This window comes from Pteropus vampyrus, unplaced genomic scaffold, assembly GCF_000151845.1.
Source record: "Pteropus vampyrus isolate Shadow unplaced genomic scaffold, Pvam_2.0 Scaffold215, whole genome shotgun sequence".
NCBI lineage: Eukaryota > Metazoa > Chordata > Mammalia > Chiroptera > Pteropodidae > Pteropus > Pteropus vampyrus.
This window is the reverse complement of record NW_011888996.1, coordinates 3,315,810-3,333,999: the sequence shown is the minus strand read 5'-3', so window position 1 is coordinate 3,333,999 and position 18,190 is coordinate 3,315,810. Positions and strand designations below refer to the sequence as shown.

Below are 18,190 nucleotides of genomic sequence, written 5' to 3'. Positions count from 1 at the left end.
TCTTTTCTAGAAACTTTCCCACTTTTTGCTATCGACTTCAAATTTATATCAGTTTCAGCTCTTGGTTATAAGTTGCAGATAACCCAGCCTCAATGGGCTTAAGCCAAAAAGGGAATTTATTTGCTCACATACCAAAAATCTTTGCAGGGCTAGTTTCATGCATGGGTTGCTTCAAGGCAGAGTGAATTATTCTGCTACCTCTGTATTGATTCCACTCTCATACAGACTCTTGCTTCATAGTTCAAAGGTGAATGCCAGCAGCTGCCTGGGTTATACCTTTCTAGTTGAAATCCAGCAGTCTTATACCTCACTGTTTCTGAATGAGCCATGTGCCTTTCTCTGAGAAAATAGTAGTTGGCTTAGACATAGGTCATGTGTCTAACTTGGAGCTAGGATGGAGCTGACTACTAGACATACATGGTCTGAGGATGGGGAAGTAGTGATTTTCTAAAGGGAAATCAGAACATATTAGCAGGAGAAGGGTAAATGGTTGTTAGAATGGCAAATAATAACAGGTATTTCTATGTATTTACTAACCCTAAAATCAAAGCAAAACAAAATATATCAGGAGTAAATCACATTTTAAAAAAATCTCTAAAATAATGCCCAAATGAATGTAAAACGTTAGAAGAGGTATCTGGTGACACTGGAAGTCAAAACTGTTGAGTCCCATTCCTTTCTACTTTCTGTTGCAGGAAAGGCAATAAGGTTGTTGTTTCTCAAGGAACCTGTTTCTACTATGTAAGCAGTAAATGTTTGCTATAAGAATTCTCTTGGAAAGTCTACTCAACAGGGTTAAAGGCCCATGGTTCCCTTTAGACCAGGGACACCTGATCCTAGTATTAGTTCTAGTGTCTGTGGCCCCTTCTCTTATAGGAATTTTCTTACCCTGAGAGGTACTACTACTATTCATTGCTGTACTAGAATCTTAGGAGAACGAGTCTTTTTGTGTGGAAATGTATTCTTGTTGCTTATTTGGCATATCCCATAGAGTGAGATTGAGTTCTAAGTATATTTCACACATGCCTCTTAAAGTTCCAAGCCACAGCATTAACATGACCATGCACCATAGGATTAAACCCTTAGAATTTTTCATAGCAATCATGTGACATGTCTTAGTCTCTGATTAAATACATCATACTCCTCATGCTCCATTTCATCTTTTCTAAGTCTTTTGATTGGATTATAAAGACGTTTCTTTATGATTTTTCCACATTACAACATAGTCTCTCTGATAGACTTTCTCTTCTACCTGAATTAAGTAAATTAAGCTTACGAAGGTATTTCCTTGGCTTCCCTTATTGGTAAGCTGCCCAGTCTTCACCTTAGTTGCTATTCTTGGCATTTCTCCCAGTTCTGTTTCCCTTCCGTCAGTCCAGCCCACCTTCATGCACTTTATTTTTGATTGTACATCCTTCTCCTGGCAGACTGCCTGTCACTGCCAGATCTGCAGTGAGCCCTTGCCTCCTTGTCATAAGCTTGACCCTTAGCGCACCCTGACAATGGTTATTTGGAGTGATTTGGTTTAGTGGAAAGACTCCTGGATATCAACCAGAAGATGGAGTGTCAGTTCTGGGTTGTTACTTACTAGCTCTGTGACCCTGGGTACATTGTATAACTCCTCCAAACTTCAGATGCCTAATCCTGAAATGGACCTAATGTCTTATTACTTGCCTTACCGACCTCAGCGTTTTCTTGTAAGGAACAAAGATGATGAGTGTCAGAGCATTTTGTAACCTGTAAAGTTCTACACAAACATAAATTGTTATTTTATTGCTGTTAGGGCAAAACTTTAAAAACTGGTATTTAGTTTTTAATTACTAGTGATTTAAGAATTTTCTGATATTTGTTGAAATAGTGGATATTTTCTAGTATTAGAGAAACATATTAAAAGATCATTGTGTTATCCAGTAAAGTCTTGTTTAATCTTAGAAAATCAAGAAATGTGTATAAGTTAATTTTCTAGAAAGTGGAAATTTAGCTCCTTAGGTGTGGAAAATCTCTGATTTTAACAATTTTAGATGGAAGTCTTTTAAAATTGTTTCACACAATTATCTATACATTTGATTAGAATATATAAGCCCCTCCCCCTTTAATTATATAAATTAAAGACAAAATTAAAAGTAATATGAGCACATTGTAAAAATAAGTGTCTCTTCACTTATTCCTAAATTTTACTTCCTTGGGGTAATGTCAGTTGACAGTTTCTTATGGGTCCTTTCAGCACATATGTATGCATGAGTTGTTTTACACAAGGGAGTCATGCTGTATGTGGTGGTCTTTACCTTGCCTTTTTTTAAAAAAAATTCTGATATACCTTAGATATCTTCCCATAACAGTACATATAGGTCTGTGTGTATGTAACAGAATGTATTTTTTTCAGTACTTTGGATAAAATGAGCTCTAACTTTTCAGTTTTTTTGTAGTCAAAGTTGCAGAAAACTTTTGTACATATGTATTAGCATACTTGTGTTGTTACGGCCATTGGATGTATTCTAAGAAATGGAATTACTGGGTTAGAGGGCATATTCATCTTTAATAACTTTTTTTTTTTTTTTAAACGTCTACAGCACCTGGTATTCCTAGGTGGTCTCCCATCCAAGTACTAACCAAGCACGACCCTGCTTAGCTTCCAAGATCAGACAAGATTGGGCATGTTCAGGGTGGCATGGCCATAGACAGTAACTTTTTTTTTTTGATTGACAGGGCGCTTCCTAAGCCATATGTGATTTTTTTAGTGCTGGGGCAGTTTCTGTTCAAATTATGAAATAAGTATAGATTTTGCTTTCACTGCTTTTATATTTCACTGCATGGTCTGACTCTTCTAATTTTGCTTGAGATGTTCATTATTAATCCCACCACAGAAATCTCCATTGGTATTTTAGGCATAGTTACATACCTGTTAATTACTCCTATAGCTAGGGGCTGCTACTACTACTACTATAAATGATTTTATTATTACATTCTCCACACTAGCCTTCCTACTTCTAGTCTCTGGCTAAGGGTCCGTTGTCAGGGTTTTCCCTCTAAAAGTTCAGATATGATCATGTTATCTTTCTACTTAAAAATTAGTAGGTATATGAAGCAGAGTTTAGTACTAATCTACCTTTGTTATTTTGCACTGTTTCCCTATACACATTATATTCAAACACAAAGAATCATTCACTGTTACTGGACTTTATATATTTTTATACCCATTGCCTTTACACATTCCTAGTATTTACTTTCCTCTTTGGTCACGTGACGAACTTTGTTCATTCTTCAAGAGTCAGCTTAAAAGTCACTTCCTCTGTGAAGGCTTCCTAGGGTGGAGAGAATTGTGTGGTGAGATCATCAAGGTTGGCAGGAACTGTATCATTCAAGGCCTTGAGTGTTAAGTTAGATGGTTTGGATTTTAAGAGTACTGGTTCTCATGTACAATCAGCTTTAGGAAGTGCTGTCCAGGAGTGCTGCTATAACTAATTCTGTTGTTGCAGGTATCACTGTGTATTGTAAGTTTTGTTTCTGTGCCCTTCCCTTCTCGCTAAATTCCGAGCACCATGAAGGCAAGGGCAGTATAACAGGCTTCGGTAAATTCTTGTTAGTGCCTACATTCTATGGTTGTGTTTGGGTATTAAACGAAATGATACTTGTAATGTGGCTGGTATTGAGTAAAAACTCAATAAATGTAAGCTGTTGTTAATGTTATCATTATCATCACTTATAGGTAAATTCTGACTTGGAGAATATAGGATGATTGAAAGGGGCGAGTCTTTTAAGGCTTTAAAAGACTGGGTGAAGATTACATCAGTGAATTCAGATGATTTTCAAGACTGAAAAGTCACTGTGAAAGTTGAAACTTAAAATTTTATAATGAAATATAGTTATCTGTCATGTCTCACAATTTTAGTTTCCTTAATATGTAATAGGTTCTAATATAGAATTAATATATTTATGTGAAAAAATAATCCTGTCAGAAGCTTAGCTAAGATTCATTTTTAGAAAATAAAAAATTTTAATTTTGTATGAATTTATAAAACCTCACTTAATTTGTTTTTACTGACATGAAATCATTAGGGCAGTATATGTATTTTGAAACAGCTTGTGCATGTGCCCTTGAGACAAGTTGGTGGGTGCATTTTTATCAAAACCATATACACAGTGATATATTAAATGTATCATATTATTATACTAATCGCATGACTCTAGAAACAAAAGTAACCAGAGGACTAAAGCCTATCAAAACCATCTTTTTGTTTTTGTACAATGAAATTCTTTTAAAATTTTCTAGTGAATTCATACCAGTATTGAAACCAGATGTAGACTTCCGTCTTTTAATGTATTAGCTCAGCTATAAAAGTCTCATTTTCATCCCTGATTACTGAGTGTTTCATTCATGGTTTGTTCTCTCTCTCTCACCCTCTTTTTTTTTTTTAAAAAAAAATAGATTATAAAATGTGATACAAATGATTTTAAAATGACATTGCTCTATTTGTATAGTGACAGAAATAAAACGAAACTTGTAATGTATTGAAGATAACCTAATAAAATCCGCACAAATGAAGTACTCTGTCGATAAAACTTTTTATTGGAAAGGATTCCTGACAAATACCATTAAAAAAGTGTTAGCTGTGGTTTGAGAATGGATCTAAGAGTTTTCCATCTTAGAACTGAAATCTTACATTACTTCCTTCTGGAGACCCCCCTCTCTTTTTTCCCCCCACCCCCAAATGTTTTCAGTATAAACGACCATTTTGAATTGTTTGGATGTGGGTCTCTATCTGAAGTGATATTAATTTTTATATAGCACTGGATATAAGTAGTTTTCTCTGTTGCCAAGTAGAAATCAAGCCACTTTTGGTAACTGGCTGTGTTTATATGTAAATGAATTTTTTAAAACATTTAAAGGCTTTTTGAAACCAAAACCCTATTTAGGAAATGACTGTCAACTAACTAAAGAAACAAACTTCCCTCCCTCTTGCCTACCCTCTCCTTTCTTTCCTTCATTTAAAACACAAAAGTCAATGTGTGTCTAAAGGATATGAAATAAACATCCAGATCAAGGCCTACTATATAGTGTCCAATACAAGTTCCTATGTCCTTTCTTTCTCATTCTTCTCCACTAGTGATGCAAAATATTTGTAGAGTGGCTTCAGTGTTGATATAGATATTGCTCTTGTCTAAAGTTCATTTGATACCACTGATATTTCAAAGAGACCCGGTAAACATTTACTCCTCCAAATTTGCTAAAATTAAAAAATTCAGGTAAATTTTTTAAGTGATAGGTACTTAAAAGGCCTATCACTTTTAACCATTTTTCTTATTTTAAGGAAAATGGCCTTACTTGATTTTTGAGTGCCATTTCACAGCTATTATATTTGTATTCTTCCATTAGTTATTTGGATTATTCTATCTTTCCTTTTTTCTGTAGGTGAACTACTACTTTTCTTATTCAGAGACTAATTTTAATGCCACTTCCTGTTTCTTCCCTTAATTAATTGCTCTCAGCTGTGGTTCCATTTCACTTTGAAAGTGCTTTAGTTTACTAGAGACATTTTAAAAAATTCAATGTAGAACAGGTGCTCAATAAATGTTTTCTCAGTGAATGAGTGTTATCTAGGGCATTTTGGAAAATATTTCTGCATTCTCAGATCAGTTTTACACATGGCTTATACTCTTCCTCTCTGCCACATATGTGCTGGTATGTAGCATTATGATCCATATGGGATAATTTTATAACTGATACTTCATTGTTTTCATTTACTTTTCTTTGATAATTAGTGCAGTTTAATATTTTTGATGTATGTTACCCAGCTCTGTTTTTAGTTTTGTGAATTGTGACTTCATTTCTTTGCCTGTTTTTTTATTGGGGTTTTATTATTTTTCTGAGGATTTATGTGAGCTCTTTATAGTCTAAATCTATACACTAATTTGCTGTGGGTATTTTTCTGAGTTTTCTAAGCTTATAGTTTTTGTCTAGAAAAAGCTAATAAATTCTCATAATTCTTTGTTTGCATTTTTGAAAATTTCATTAGTTTCAAGTATTGATTAGATATTTATGTAGTTTATGAAACGATCCCCCTGATTACTTCATCTTGTTGAGTTGTGTAAGTTCTTTATATATTTTGGATCTTAACCCCTTATCAGATGTATCATTAGCGAATATCTTCTCCCAGTCAATTCTTTTTTTTTTTTTGTCAATGGTGTCCTTTGCTATGCAAAAACCTTTTTAGTTTGATGTAGTCCCATTTGTTTATTTTTCCTTTTGTTTCCCTTGCCTGAAGAGATATATCCAAAAAGAAATTACTATAGCAATATCAGAGACATTACTGCCTATGTTTTCTTCTAAAAGTTTTATGGTTTTGGGTCTTATATTTAAGTCTTTAATCCATTTCAATTCTATTCTTGTATATGGTGTAGGAAGGTGGTCCAGTTTCATTTTTTGCATATATCTGTCCAATTTTCCCAGTACCATTTATTGAAGAGACTGTCTTTACCCCATTGTAAATTCTTGCCTCCTTTGTCATATATTAAATGAGTGTATAGACGTGGGTTTATTTCTGGGTTCTCTATTCTGTTCCATTGATCAGTGTTTCTGTTTTTATGACAGTACCATGCTGTTTTGATTACTGTAGCCTTGTTGTATAATTTAATAACAGTGTGATACCTCTAACTTTGTTCTTTCTCAAGATTGCTGTGGCTATTTGAGGTCTTTTATGGCTCCATATAAATTTTAGGATTATTTGTTCTAGTTCTCTAAAAATGCCATTGATATTTTGATAGGGATTGCACTGGATCTATAGATTGCTTTGGGTAGTATGGCCATTTTAATGATGTTGATTCTTCCTACCCATGGGCACTGTATATGCTTCCATTTATTTGTGTCTTCTTTAATTTCTTTTTCTAATGACTTATAATTTTTTGAGAACAGGTCTTTTACCTCCTTGGTTAATTTGATTCTTTGTATTTTATTGTTTTTAATGCAATTGTAAATGGGATTGTTTTCTTAGTTTCTCTTTATGAAAGTTAATTGGTGTATAAGAATGCAACTGACTTCTGAATATTTTGTATCCTGCTACTTTACTGAATTAATTATCAGTTCTAACAGTTTTTTTGGTGGAATCTTTAGAGTTCTTTATATATAATATCATGTCATCTGAAAATAATATGATTTTTACCTCTTCTTTTCCAATTTGGATACCTTTTTCTTCTCTTTCTTGTCTGATTGCTGTGGCTAGGACTTCCAATATAATGTTAAACAGAATTGGTGAGAGGGGCATCCTTGTCTTGTTGCTGATCTTATGGAAAACACTTTTAGCCTTTCTCCATTGAGTTTGAGGTTAGCTATAGGTTTGTCATATATGGCCTTTATAATGTCGAGGTATGTTCCTTCTCTTTCCACTTTGCTGAGAGTTTTTATCATAAATGGATGCTGGATTTTGTTGAATGCCTTTTCTGCATCTATTGATATGATCATATGATTTTTATCTTTCAGTTTGTTAACATAGTATTAGTTGATTTGCAGATATTGTACCAACCTTGCATCCCCAGAATAAATCCAGCTTGATCACGGTATATATTTTTAATGTATTGCTGAATTTGGTTTGCTAATATTTTGTCAAGGAGTTTTACATTAATGTTCATAAGAGATATCGGCCTGTAGTTTTCGTTTTTTATAATGTCTTTCTCTGGTTTTGGAATCAAGGTAATGGTGGCCTCATAAAAGGAATTAGGGAGCATTCCCTCTTCTTGAATTTTTTGGAATAGTTTGAGGATAAGTGTTAATTCTTCTTTGGATATTTGGTAAAATTTGCCTGAGAAACCATCTGGTCCAGGACTTATGTTTTTTGGGACTTTTTTGATTACTGATTCTATTTTGTTGGTTTCTTCTTGACTTAGTCTTGGGATTTTGTATGTTTCTAGGAATGAATCCATATCTTCCAGATTGTCCAACCTGTTGGCTCATGATTGCTGCTAGTATTTTCTTATGATCCTTTGTATTTCTGTGGGTTCTGTAGTTATTTCTTCTCTTTTATGTCTGATCCTATTCACTTCAATCTTCTCTCTTTTTTCCATGATGAGTCTGGTTAAGGGTTTATCAGTTTTGTTTATCCTTTCAAAGAACTAGCTCTTGGTTTCACTAATTCTTTGTATTGTTTTTCTAGATACTATTCCATTTATTTCTGCTTTGACCTTGAGTATTTCCTGCCTTCTACTCATATTAGGCTTTGTTTACTGTTCTTTTTCTAGTTCTTTTAATTTTAAGGTTAGATTGTTTATTTGAGCTTTTTCTTGTTTCTTGAGGTAGGACTGTATTGTTATGAACTTCCTTCTTAGGGCTTTTTCCCATAGATTTTGAGTTGTTGTGTTTTCATTTTCCTTTGTCTCTAGGTATCTTCTGATTTCTTCCTTGATATCATTGTTAACCCATTCATTGTTTGGTAGCATATTATTTAGCCTCCATGTGTTTGTGTATTTTCCAGTTTTTTTCTTGTAGTCGATTTCTAGTTTTATACCATTGTAATTGGAGAAGATGGCTGGTATGATTTCAGTCTTCTTAAATTTATTGATACTTTCTTTGTGGCCTAACATGTGGTCTATCATGGAAAATGTTTCATGTGCACTTGAGAAGAATGTATAATTTGCTGCTTTGGATCGAAATGCTCTGAGAATATCTATTAAATCCATCTGGTCTCTAGTGTGTCTTTTAGTCCTATCGTTTCTTTGTTGATTTCTGTCTGGAAGATCTGTCCAATGGTGTCAGTGGGGTGTTAAAAGTACTCTACTATGAGTTAATTACTGTTGATCTCTCCTTTCATATCAGTCAATAATTGCCTTATGTATGTAGGTACTCCTGTGTGGGGTGTGTGTTTACTAGAGTTATGTCCTCTTAATGTATTGATCCCTTTATAATTATGTAATGAATGCCCTTCTTTGTCTCTTCTTATAGCCTTTGTTTTAAAGTCTGTTTTGTCTGATATAAGTATTGCTACCCTGGCTTCTTTTTCATTCCCACTTGCATGAAATATCTTTTTTCATCCTTTTATTTTCAGTCTGTGAGTGTCATTTGATCTGAAGTGAGTCTCTTGTAGACAGCATATATATGCATGGGTCTTGTTTTCTTATCCATTTGGCTCCTCTGTGTTTCTTGATTGGAGCATTTAATCCATTTACATTTAAAGTGATTATTGATAGATATGTAGTTATTGTCATTTTATTACTTGTATTTATTTGTTCTCCCCACCCTAGTTTTGTTTGTGTTTGTTTGTTTGTTTTTTTTTTTACAGAAGTCCCTGTAACATTTCTTGTAATACTGATTTTTTGGTGATGAATTCGTTAAGCTTTTCCTGTCTGAAAAGCTCTTTATCTCACCTTCCATTTTAAATGAAAGCCTTGCTGGGTAGAGTATTTGTAGTCGTAGATTCTTGTTTTTCTTAACTTTGAATATTTCTTGATAGTCCCTTCTGCCTACGAAGTTTCTGTTGAAAATCAGCAGACATTGCCCTTGTAAGTAATTAGCTGCCTTTCTCTTGCTGCTTTTAAGATTCTCTCTTTGACTTTGATCTTTGGCATTTTAATTATGATGTGTCTTGGTATAGATCTATTTGAATTCCTCTTGTTTGGGGCTCTTTGTGCTTCCTGGACTTGTATGTCTAATTCCTTTGCCAAGTTAGGGAAGTTTTCTGTTATTATTTCTTCAAATAGATTCTCAGCCTTTTGCTTTCGCTCTTTTCCATCTGGTACTCCTATGATGTGGATATTGTTACACTTCATGTTGTCCCAGAGGTCTCTTAATCTATCTTTCATTTTTATAAATTCTTTTTTCTTTTTGCTGGTCTGATTGAGTGTTTTCTCCTACCTTGTCTTTCAGTTCACTGATCAGTCTTTTGCTTCATCCAGTCTACTGTTGAATCCTTCTTGTGTATTCTTCAGTTCAGTTATTTTATTCTTCATTTCTGTCTGGTTCTTTTTTATGGTTTCTATGTCCTTTTTTTTTTTTTTTTTTTATGCTTACTGTCTCTCTGTTGAGGTTCTCATTGAGCTCATCATCCTCTCCATAAGTTCATTGAGTATCCTTATAACCAGTATTTTGAACTCTGTCTCAAATGGAGTTTGCTTGTCTCCATTTCATTTAGTTTTCTCCTGTTATTTCATTTGTTGCATGTTTCTTTGTTTTCTCATTTTATTAGCCTGTCTTATGTTTGTTTCTGTAGGAAGATTTGTTTCATTTCTCAGCCTTGGTCAGATGGCTTTATGTAAAAGGTATCCTGTGTGGCCTAGTGGCACACTCACCCTAATCTCCCATGCCAGGAGCTCTGGATGTGATCTTTGTGTGGGTTGTATGTGAACTTCTATTGTAGCTAAGTCTTTTTTGGTGTCAGTGGATGGGATTAATGTTCAGACTTACCAACTGTTGGAATTGGCTGTGTCCATAGGGTATGAGTAGCTATGTGGGGCTGGCCCCACTGAATGGGATTTGCCCCAGCAGGCTTGTGCGCTTGAGACCGTTGTTTGTTTGTTTGTTTTTTTTGATTAGAAACTATTCATTCTACCTACTGATTCAGTACTTTGATTTTCTTCTATTTTTATTTAAATATTTTTAAAATGTTTAAATCATTGATCTATATGTTTACTTTAGTGGGACTAAGCATTTGTTTTCAATATAATACTCCTAAAGCTATCTATTATGTTCTCGGTTAAGGTTACTTTTTGGACCAGATAAGTCTGCTTACTTGCAGAGTTTATTAACAGGTATTCTTGTTTTGTTTGGCTGGCACATAATTTAAAATGATATAAATTTGAATGCTGAGGTGAAGTAGGCACTCTGTCTGATATTCAGTTTTACTGCTTATTTATGGCTAATATCCATTCTTAGTGTTGTTAACCAGTGATAGCTGTTCTCATTGATTGATATTATGGCTGTCGGCTGTTCTCATTAAACTGATTGTCAAATATTTTGAATATCACCCTTGGAACAAGCCTTGCAACTCCTTGTTTTCTTAGATTGAAACCAGTTCATTCATTTAAATTCATGACATCTGGCAGAGGCAGAAGACGTGGGGTTTGACACTTAACAGTTGTATGACATTTGACAGATCACTGAATTTCTTTAAATCTGTTTCCTCATCTATAAAAAGGGATGATAATATGTTTCTGTTTACTTAATTGAGTTGTGAGAGTCACATAAAATACCCTTTATAATTGTAAAGTAATACAAAATTTAAGACAACATTATATATCTATGTTGTAGAAAATATTTCTTTACTTGTTTATTGTTGTTTAAATGATTTTATTGAGGGATAGAAACCTTCCATTTCATAATTGACGTTAAAAGGCTTAAAATGCGGATACCATGTTTGAAGCTTATATTCAAATGAGTTGTTAAAATAATACAGTAACAAATAATTTTAAATTAAAACATGTCCATTTATTAGTATGAATGATTGGATATTGCATCATTTTTTGATTAGGGCAGGATATGAAGTTACCCCCTGAAGTAAGGGGAGGGGTTTGTTACAAAGAGAGAAGAGCATAAAGAAAGAGGGACTTTATAAATTTTACACATTTGCCTCAGATATACCCTCTCTACCTTTAATAATTCAGGGCCAAATGCAGACTCTGCCCTTAAGTATTCTCGTAAGCTTTGTAAGGACTGGGACTGTCAGTTTCCTCACCACGGTATATCCAGCACCTTCAACAGACTCTGTATGAGAGAGCCAGTGAGGGAGGTATTTGAAGAAAGAATAAAAATCGATGTCCACATTAATGTGAATTTATTTAGTTGTTAAGTAAAGACTATGGAGATCTTTTGTTAATATACAATAGAATCAGAGTTGGCATGAACCTTTGAAATCATCTAGCAAAGCCAGAGAGTTCATGAATCAGTATACTGTCTTTGGTGAATCTTCCTTTAGTCTCACCGTGGATTTGTCCAGTGGCATATGCTTTACAGCATTGAAATCAGACACATCCTAAAACCTTGAAATATAGTGGGTCTATTTAATTCTGAACTTTCTCTAGATAGCTCTGAAATATGGGGTACAGGAGCAGAGATAACAAGTCAAAGAGTTAATGAAGAATTGGTGACTTATTGGTTGGAAATAGTGGAATGTTAAGAGGATAAAAATTGAAGTCTAGGTAACTGAAAAGGTCAGCACTGAAATAATTAAACATTACTCAATTTTAAGGACTGGTTCTACTGTTGTAATGCCCCCAAACTCTTTAATCTTTACACTAGATGTGGGAGATGGGGAGAGAAGAGAAAACCAAGGCTTATGTGATATTTTCACAACCTTGCACACCTTCTACAGTGGTGCAGTATGGTAGTCCTTAACAACACTCCTACCTCCCTTCTCCTCCTTGGCTGCAAACCATTAATTTAGAAAGATTGGGAACATCAGATGTGGTATCTTCTTTCTCTTCTTAACTACAAGCTGTATCCATTCATTCATTCTTTATGGAGTGCTAACTGTATGCCCGGCATGGTTCCAACCATTGCAGATACATTTGAACAAAACAAAGATCCTTGCTCTTATAGACCCTTTTCTTAGTGCAGTGCTGTCCAATAGAAACATGGAATGAGCCACACATATAATTAAATTTCCTAATAACAACATTTTAAAAGATTTAATTAAATTTTTAAAATATATATCTAATAACAGTAGTTTATTACTATCAAATATGTTAAACATTAACAAATTTTAAAATTAACTGGTACATATAAATATCATTTAAAAGTGTAATCAATATAAAAATTATTGAGGTATCTTACATTCTCTTTTTGGTACTAAGAATTAAACTCTGGTGTATATTTTATATTTATAGCGTATCTCAATTTGGGCTAGCCATGTTTCAGATGCTTGGAGCTACTGTATTGGACAGTACAGCTTTAGAGCATAGTGCTTGCTTTCTGTGCACCGTCAAATCAGACCATCTGGTACAAGGTAGAGAATTTCCGAAGTATCTAGACTCCTTATCCATGCCTTTTGTAAAGTCTTATATGATCTGGCCCTTGCCTGTCTCTCAGATCTCATTTAGGACTAGTCTCTTCCTTACTCACTAAACTTCAGCCTTCTTTCTTGACCACAGATGTGGGAGGCTTTTTCTTGAATCATGGTGTTTTTTATCATCTGTTTCTTTTGTGTGGAATGTCCTGTTTCCAGATAACCAGTCACATGGTTGGATCCCTCATGACATTTAGACCTCAGCAAAAATGTCTCTCAGGCTTTTTTTGATATCTGCCCTAAGAAGCCATTCTCAGTCATTCTCTATCAGTAGCTTTCTATTTTATTGTCCTCATAGCAGTTACCAGACATTTTCTTGTATTATACTGTTTTCTATCAAATTTTCAAATTATCCCTTCCCCTATAGAGTATAAGCTCCTTGAGAGCAAAGACACTTCTCATTTTATTCACTACTGTAATTCTCCAGCAACTGCTGTAATTCCTGGCATGTATTTGGTGCTTGATAAATATTTATTAAATGGGTAAGTGGCATTCTGGATCAGATATCTTGCACTAGAGTAAATTTATCAAGTAAGTAAGATTCTTAGATTATCACTGAGGAATGTATAATTGAGAGATGGCTTACAATAGTCTTAGGGTCTTTTAATTTGGAAAGGGTTAGGGGAAAGAGGTCCAGGTTGTTTGTTTGCTTTCTTCCTCCTTTCCTTCTTCCCTTCCCCCTTCCTGCCTTTTGAAGGAAGCAAATTTATCCAAAGTCAACACATTTTTTCAAGATTAGTGCATACAAAGAGACATGTACAATACATTTGTGACATTATATATTGATGTTACACAAAAATGTAAACCATCTCCCAGTTTGCTTAGGAATTTTAACATGGTCAGGGCTTTTTAAGAATTGAGGTGAAATCATATAACATAAAATGAACCATTTAAAACTTAACAATTCAGCGGTATGAGTTTATTTACAATGTTGTGTAATCACCACCTCTGTCTAGTTCCAAATATTTTCATCACCTCATATCTTTTAAGCAGTTGCTTCCCATTTCCGCAGCCCCTGGCAATCACCACTCTGTTTTTTCTCTCTGTGTACTTATTCTGACTATTTCATATAAATAGAATCATACAATACATGCCCTTTTATGGCTTGCTTCTTTCACTTAGCATAATGTTTTTGAGGTCCATTCACATTGTAGCACATGTTAGTACTTTATTCCTTCTTTGTGGCTGAATAGTATTCCACTATATGTATGTATTGTAATTTGTTTAGCCATTCATCTGTTGATATACATTTTGGTTGTTTCAACCTTTTGGCCATTGTGAATAGTACTGCTATGAACATTCATGTACATAGATTTGTTTGAGTACCAGTTTTAAATTCTTTTAGTTATGTATTTAGAAATAGAATTGCTGGGTCAAATGGTAATTCTTTGTTTAACTTTTTTCTTTTTTTCAATGGTTTGAGGAACTAAATATTGTTCTTCATAGCAGCTGCACCATTTTGTATTCCCACTAGCAATATATGAGAGTTTTAATTTCTTCACTTTGCTAACATGGTTGTTTTCTAGTTTTTTGATTATAGCCGTCCTGGTGGATATAAAGTGGTGTACCTTTTTAGAGTTTTGATTTACATTTCCTAATGAAAAATGATGATGATGTTGAACATCTGTCTTTTCATGTGTGTCCATTTGTCTATCTTTTTTGGAGAAATGTCTATTCAAGTCTTTTGCTTGTGTTTAAATTGAGTTCTTTCTCTTTTTGTTGTCGAGTTGGAAGAGTTATTTATATGTTCTAGGTACTAGACCCTTATCAGATGTAAGATTTGCAAATATTTTCTCCTATTCTGTAAGTTGTGATTTCCTTTTCTTAATAATGTTCTTTAATGCACAAAAATTTAAAATTTTGATGAAATCCAGTTTATCAGTTTTCACACTGTTGCTTATACTTTTGATGTCATATCTGTTGATCCATTGCCAAAACTGAGATCATGAAGATTTACTTTTATGTTTTTTTCTAAGAGTTTTATGGTCTTAATTTATATTTATAAGTTGTGGATCTGTTTCGAGTAAATATTTATATATGGTGTGAGGTAGGAGACTAACTTAATTTTTTTTTGCATATGAATATCCAGTTGTCCCTTGAGTTGTTCTGAATGAAACATGATCACTGTGGGGTTAGTGGCAGTGGAAGCTTTTTCTAGTAGTTATTTTCACATTCTACATAGTCTTTATATTTTTATCTTTTTAATTTCCACTATGTCTTTCTGTTATCTGCTTTTGGGCATTTGAACTCTTTTTTTCCCTTTTTTTTCTCCCCTCATATAGAGCAGCGTTCTCTGTCTTTGTGTAAATTGAGATTTTTCCCTCTTCTCTCAACTTATTTCTTTGGTTATATTTGCCAGTTGTGCTTGTAGTGAGAAGCAGGCGCTCTTATTTTGAGCTTTTGATATCACTTGGATGTGTTTAAAAACTAAGAGGATGTTTTTTAAAAAATAGTGGCTTTAGTATGTTGCATATGAACAAACTTTGTCAAGAGTGGCAGTATAGCATAGCAGTAGTATATGCATAATTAAAAGCAGAAATTATGATCAGACAGGAATCACATCTTGGTTCTATCTCTCTTGTGTGTGAAAAGAAGGATGTTACTCAACCTCTTTGCAGTAACTTTCTTTGTTTGTGTTTCTGTTTTCCTAGTACTTCTCTGACATTTTCATTTTTCAGTTCCCATTATTAGGGTCAAAAATCCACAGCTTGGGTAGGTGAGGAATGACCTGGCTGGAAGCAGGTCATTATTAGTGCTTGATGCTTTATGTACAACCTTTGGTTTTTATTTTCATCAAGAATGGGAGGCCATTACAAGGAAGAGTGTGAATTTATTTTTTTGGGACAGATATTAGTACCTCGGCGTTAGAAGATGTGGAAAACAGTGAATTCTTAGGGTGATGTTGACTCTTGGCATATGTTACGTGCTTTAAGAATGACATTTATAATTTGAAGAAAGGAGAAATTTAATGATGAAATTTTATTTCATGAGTAAAGTGTGTAATGAGTGGCAAAGAATATTTATGGGGAAAAAGAGGTTCTCAGTTCTTTACCTTTTAGCCTTTTCCTAGAGGTTTGATGGTCATCAGAAAGAAGTGCTTGTTACCAGTACTCTCTTTTAAGAGTTTATCTAATTTGGTATTTCATTGTAATTTTTAAAATATTTCTTTCCAGTTAACAGAAGATGAAATTGCAACTATTCTTAAATCTACTTTGAAAGGACTAGAATATTTACACTTTATGAGAAAAATACACAGAGATATAAAAGCTGGAAATATTCTCCTCAATACAGAAGGACATGCAAAATTGGCAGATTTTGGTGTGGCTGGTCAGTTAACGGTAAGTATAGTAATTTTGCAAATACTTTTGGCTTCTGTGCCCAGGTTTGATTGTGATGTTTTTTAAACTTTAATAACTTTTTTAGGGGGCTGTGGAAAGAAATGCATAATTTCATTCTTCTTGGGGAGATAGGGCCACAATTTTTTATTTATTACTTTTATTTACAAATTAAGAGACATTGAATAAATGTGAAAGTATATGTTGTCATTTAAATGCTTAAATGTCTGAAAAAGAGCTACCTTGGTCCATTTTTGTAGCTTCCATTGTTATGGTACTGTCTTTAATGATGGTAGTAGAGTTAAGTTACTTGTGGATGCTTGATTATTTCAGAATTAAAAATTCCTAAATTTGTCATGTCATAACTAGTTGATATTTTAGGAAAATATTCAATTTAAATGTAATCTGTAGTATTTAGTTTAAAGAATATATTGACAAATTCCTTAGTGTTTTTGTAGTTGTATTTATTTTGTCAGTGTAATGTTTTTGCAGGATACAATGGCAAAACGCAATACTGTGATAGGAACCCCATTTTGGATGGCTCCTGAGGTAATTCAAGAAATAGGATATAACTGTGTGGCTGACATCTGGTCCCTTGGCATTACTTCCATAGAGATGGCTGAAGGAAAACCTCCTTATGCTGACATACATCCAATGAGGGTAAGAAATGATGGTTTGCTAAAAATGTTGATAAGTGTTGCAGTTTTGTAATGTCAATGTAAGTAAATGTAAAGTATATAAGTTCACTTGAAGTTGGCTTCTGTGCAAAACTAGTAAAATTATCTGTCCAAGATTAGTGACTGTTAACTTTACTCCCACCTCCATCCTTAATTGTGAGAAAAGAAATGAAAGCTATATTTCTCTTTACAGTTACTGTTTTATTTCCCCCAAAATATACCTGCAAAATTTTTTCTTGCTTTTCAGTAGAAGAAAGGGTTGGTAAGTCCACTCTATTCTTCAATTCATCATTTTCTCAATGTGGCAGTGGAGGTGTTAGAAGGAATCAATTCTTTCTTTCTGCCCACCCTGCAAATTCTACCTTTCTGTGTTTTTGTTTCTTCCTTTTTTCTTCTCTCATCTGTGGCTAATATTTTTTAAAATCCTGATTTCTAATATTACTCTGTACTTGTAAGCAAATTAATTTTATTTCTTCAGTTGGTGAGAAAATGGAATTCCTTTTTTGAACATTATTATATACTTCTATGAACTCCTTTTTAAGGATAAATTTAGAATTTGAAGGATATACCTTACATATTGAAATCTAATTGCCTGTACTTTAGGATTTGTAAGGATAGAATTTTTAGGTTTATTTGTATGAGAATCTCAACTCAGTATAGATAAGTATATTTATCTTTGTAAACTTATTGCCCTCTAGTGGCTATAGTCACCTCAAGAAGAAAGGATATAGGAAGAGAGAGGGAGGAGAGGGGAGGGGAGGAGAAGGGCGGGGAGTGAAGATGGTATCAGGGTGACTGGAGAAATATACGAAGTAAATAGATGGGAGGGAAGATAATGTAGTACTTCAGAATATCTGGAGAAGAATAAAATGGAATTATTTCTGATAATTACAATGCTATTGTGGATTGAATTTCAATAATATAGGTAACTGTACTATATTGAAAATATTAAAAAATCTGCTCGCCACTTTAAAGAGAATTCTTTGAGTAGTACAGTTTTATAGAATATGTATCATCTTCTTTGTACATGTAAATTCCTTTTGTTATAGTGAAAATATTAAAAATAACGTTTGAAAAATAACATGAAAAATAACAAGGTCAGCATAAAAGCAGCAACACAGATTCTCATTTCTTCTATGATTATTAGTTATCTTTGGTACTTTTAGTTAGAATGTTTTCAGGGTAATCCTCAAAC

The 18,190-nt window shown here is 33.7% G+C and overlaps 1 protein-coding gene and 1 pseudogene across 4 annotated transcripts in view; one reads left to right on the top strand and one right to left on the bottom strand.

The window, feature by feature from the left end:
• STK3 (serine/threonine kinase 3) overlaps positions 1-18,190 on the top strand; it is a 277,085-nt gene that overhangs the window by 56,868 nt on the left and 202,027 nt on the right. For all 4 annotated transcript variants that reach the window (XM_023538227.1, XM_023538226.1, XM_011372913.2 and 1 more), the window contains 2 exons: positions 16,157-16,321; positions 16,811-16,978. In XM_023538227.1, the coding sequence (XP_023393995.1) occupies positions 16,157-16,321; positions 16,811-16,978 (333 nt within the window). The remainder of the gene's footprint in view (positions 1-16,156; positions 16,322-16,810; positions 16,979-18,190) is intronic.
• Positions 2,562-2,680, bottom strand: LOC111747249 (annotated as a pseudogene).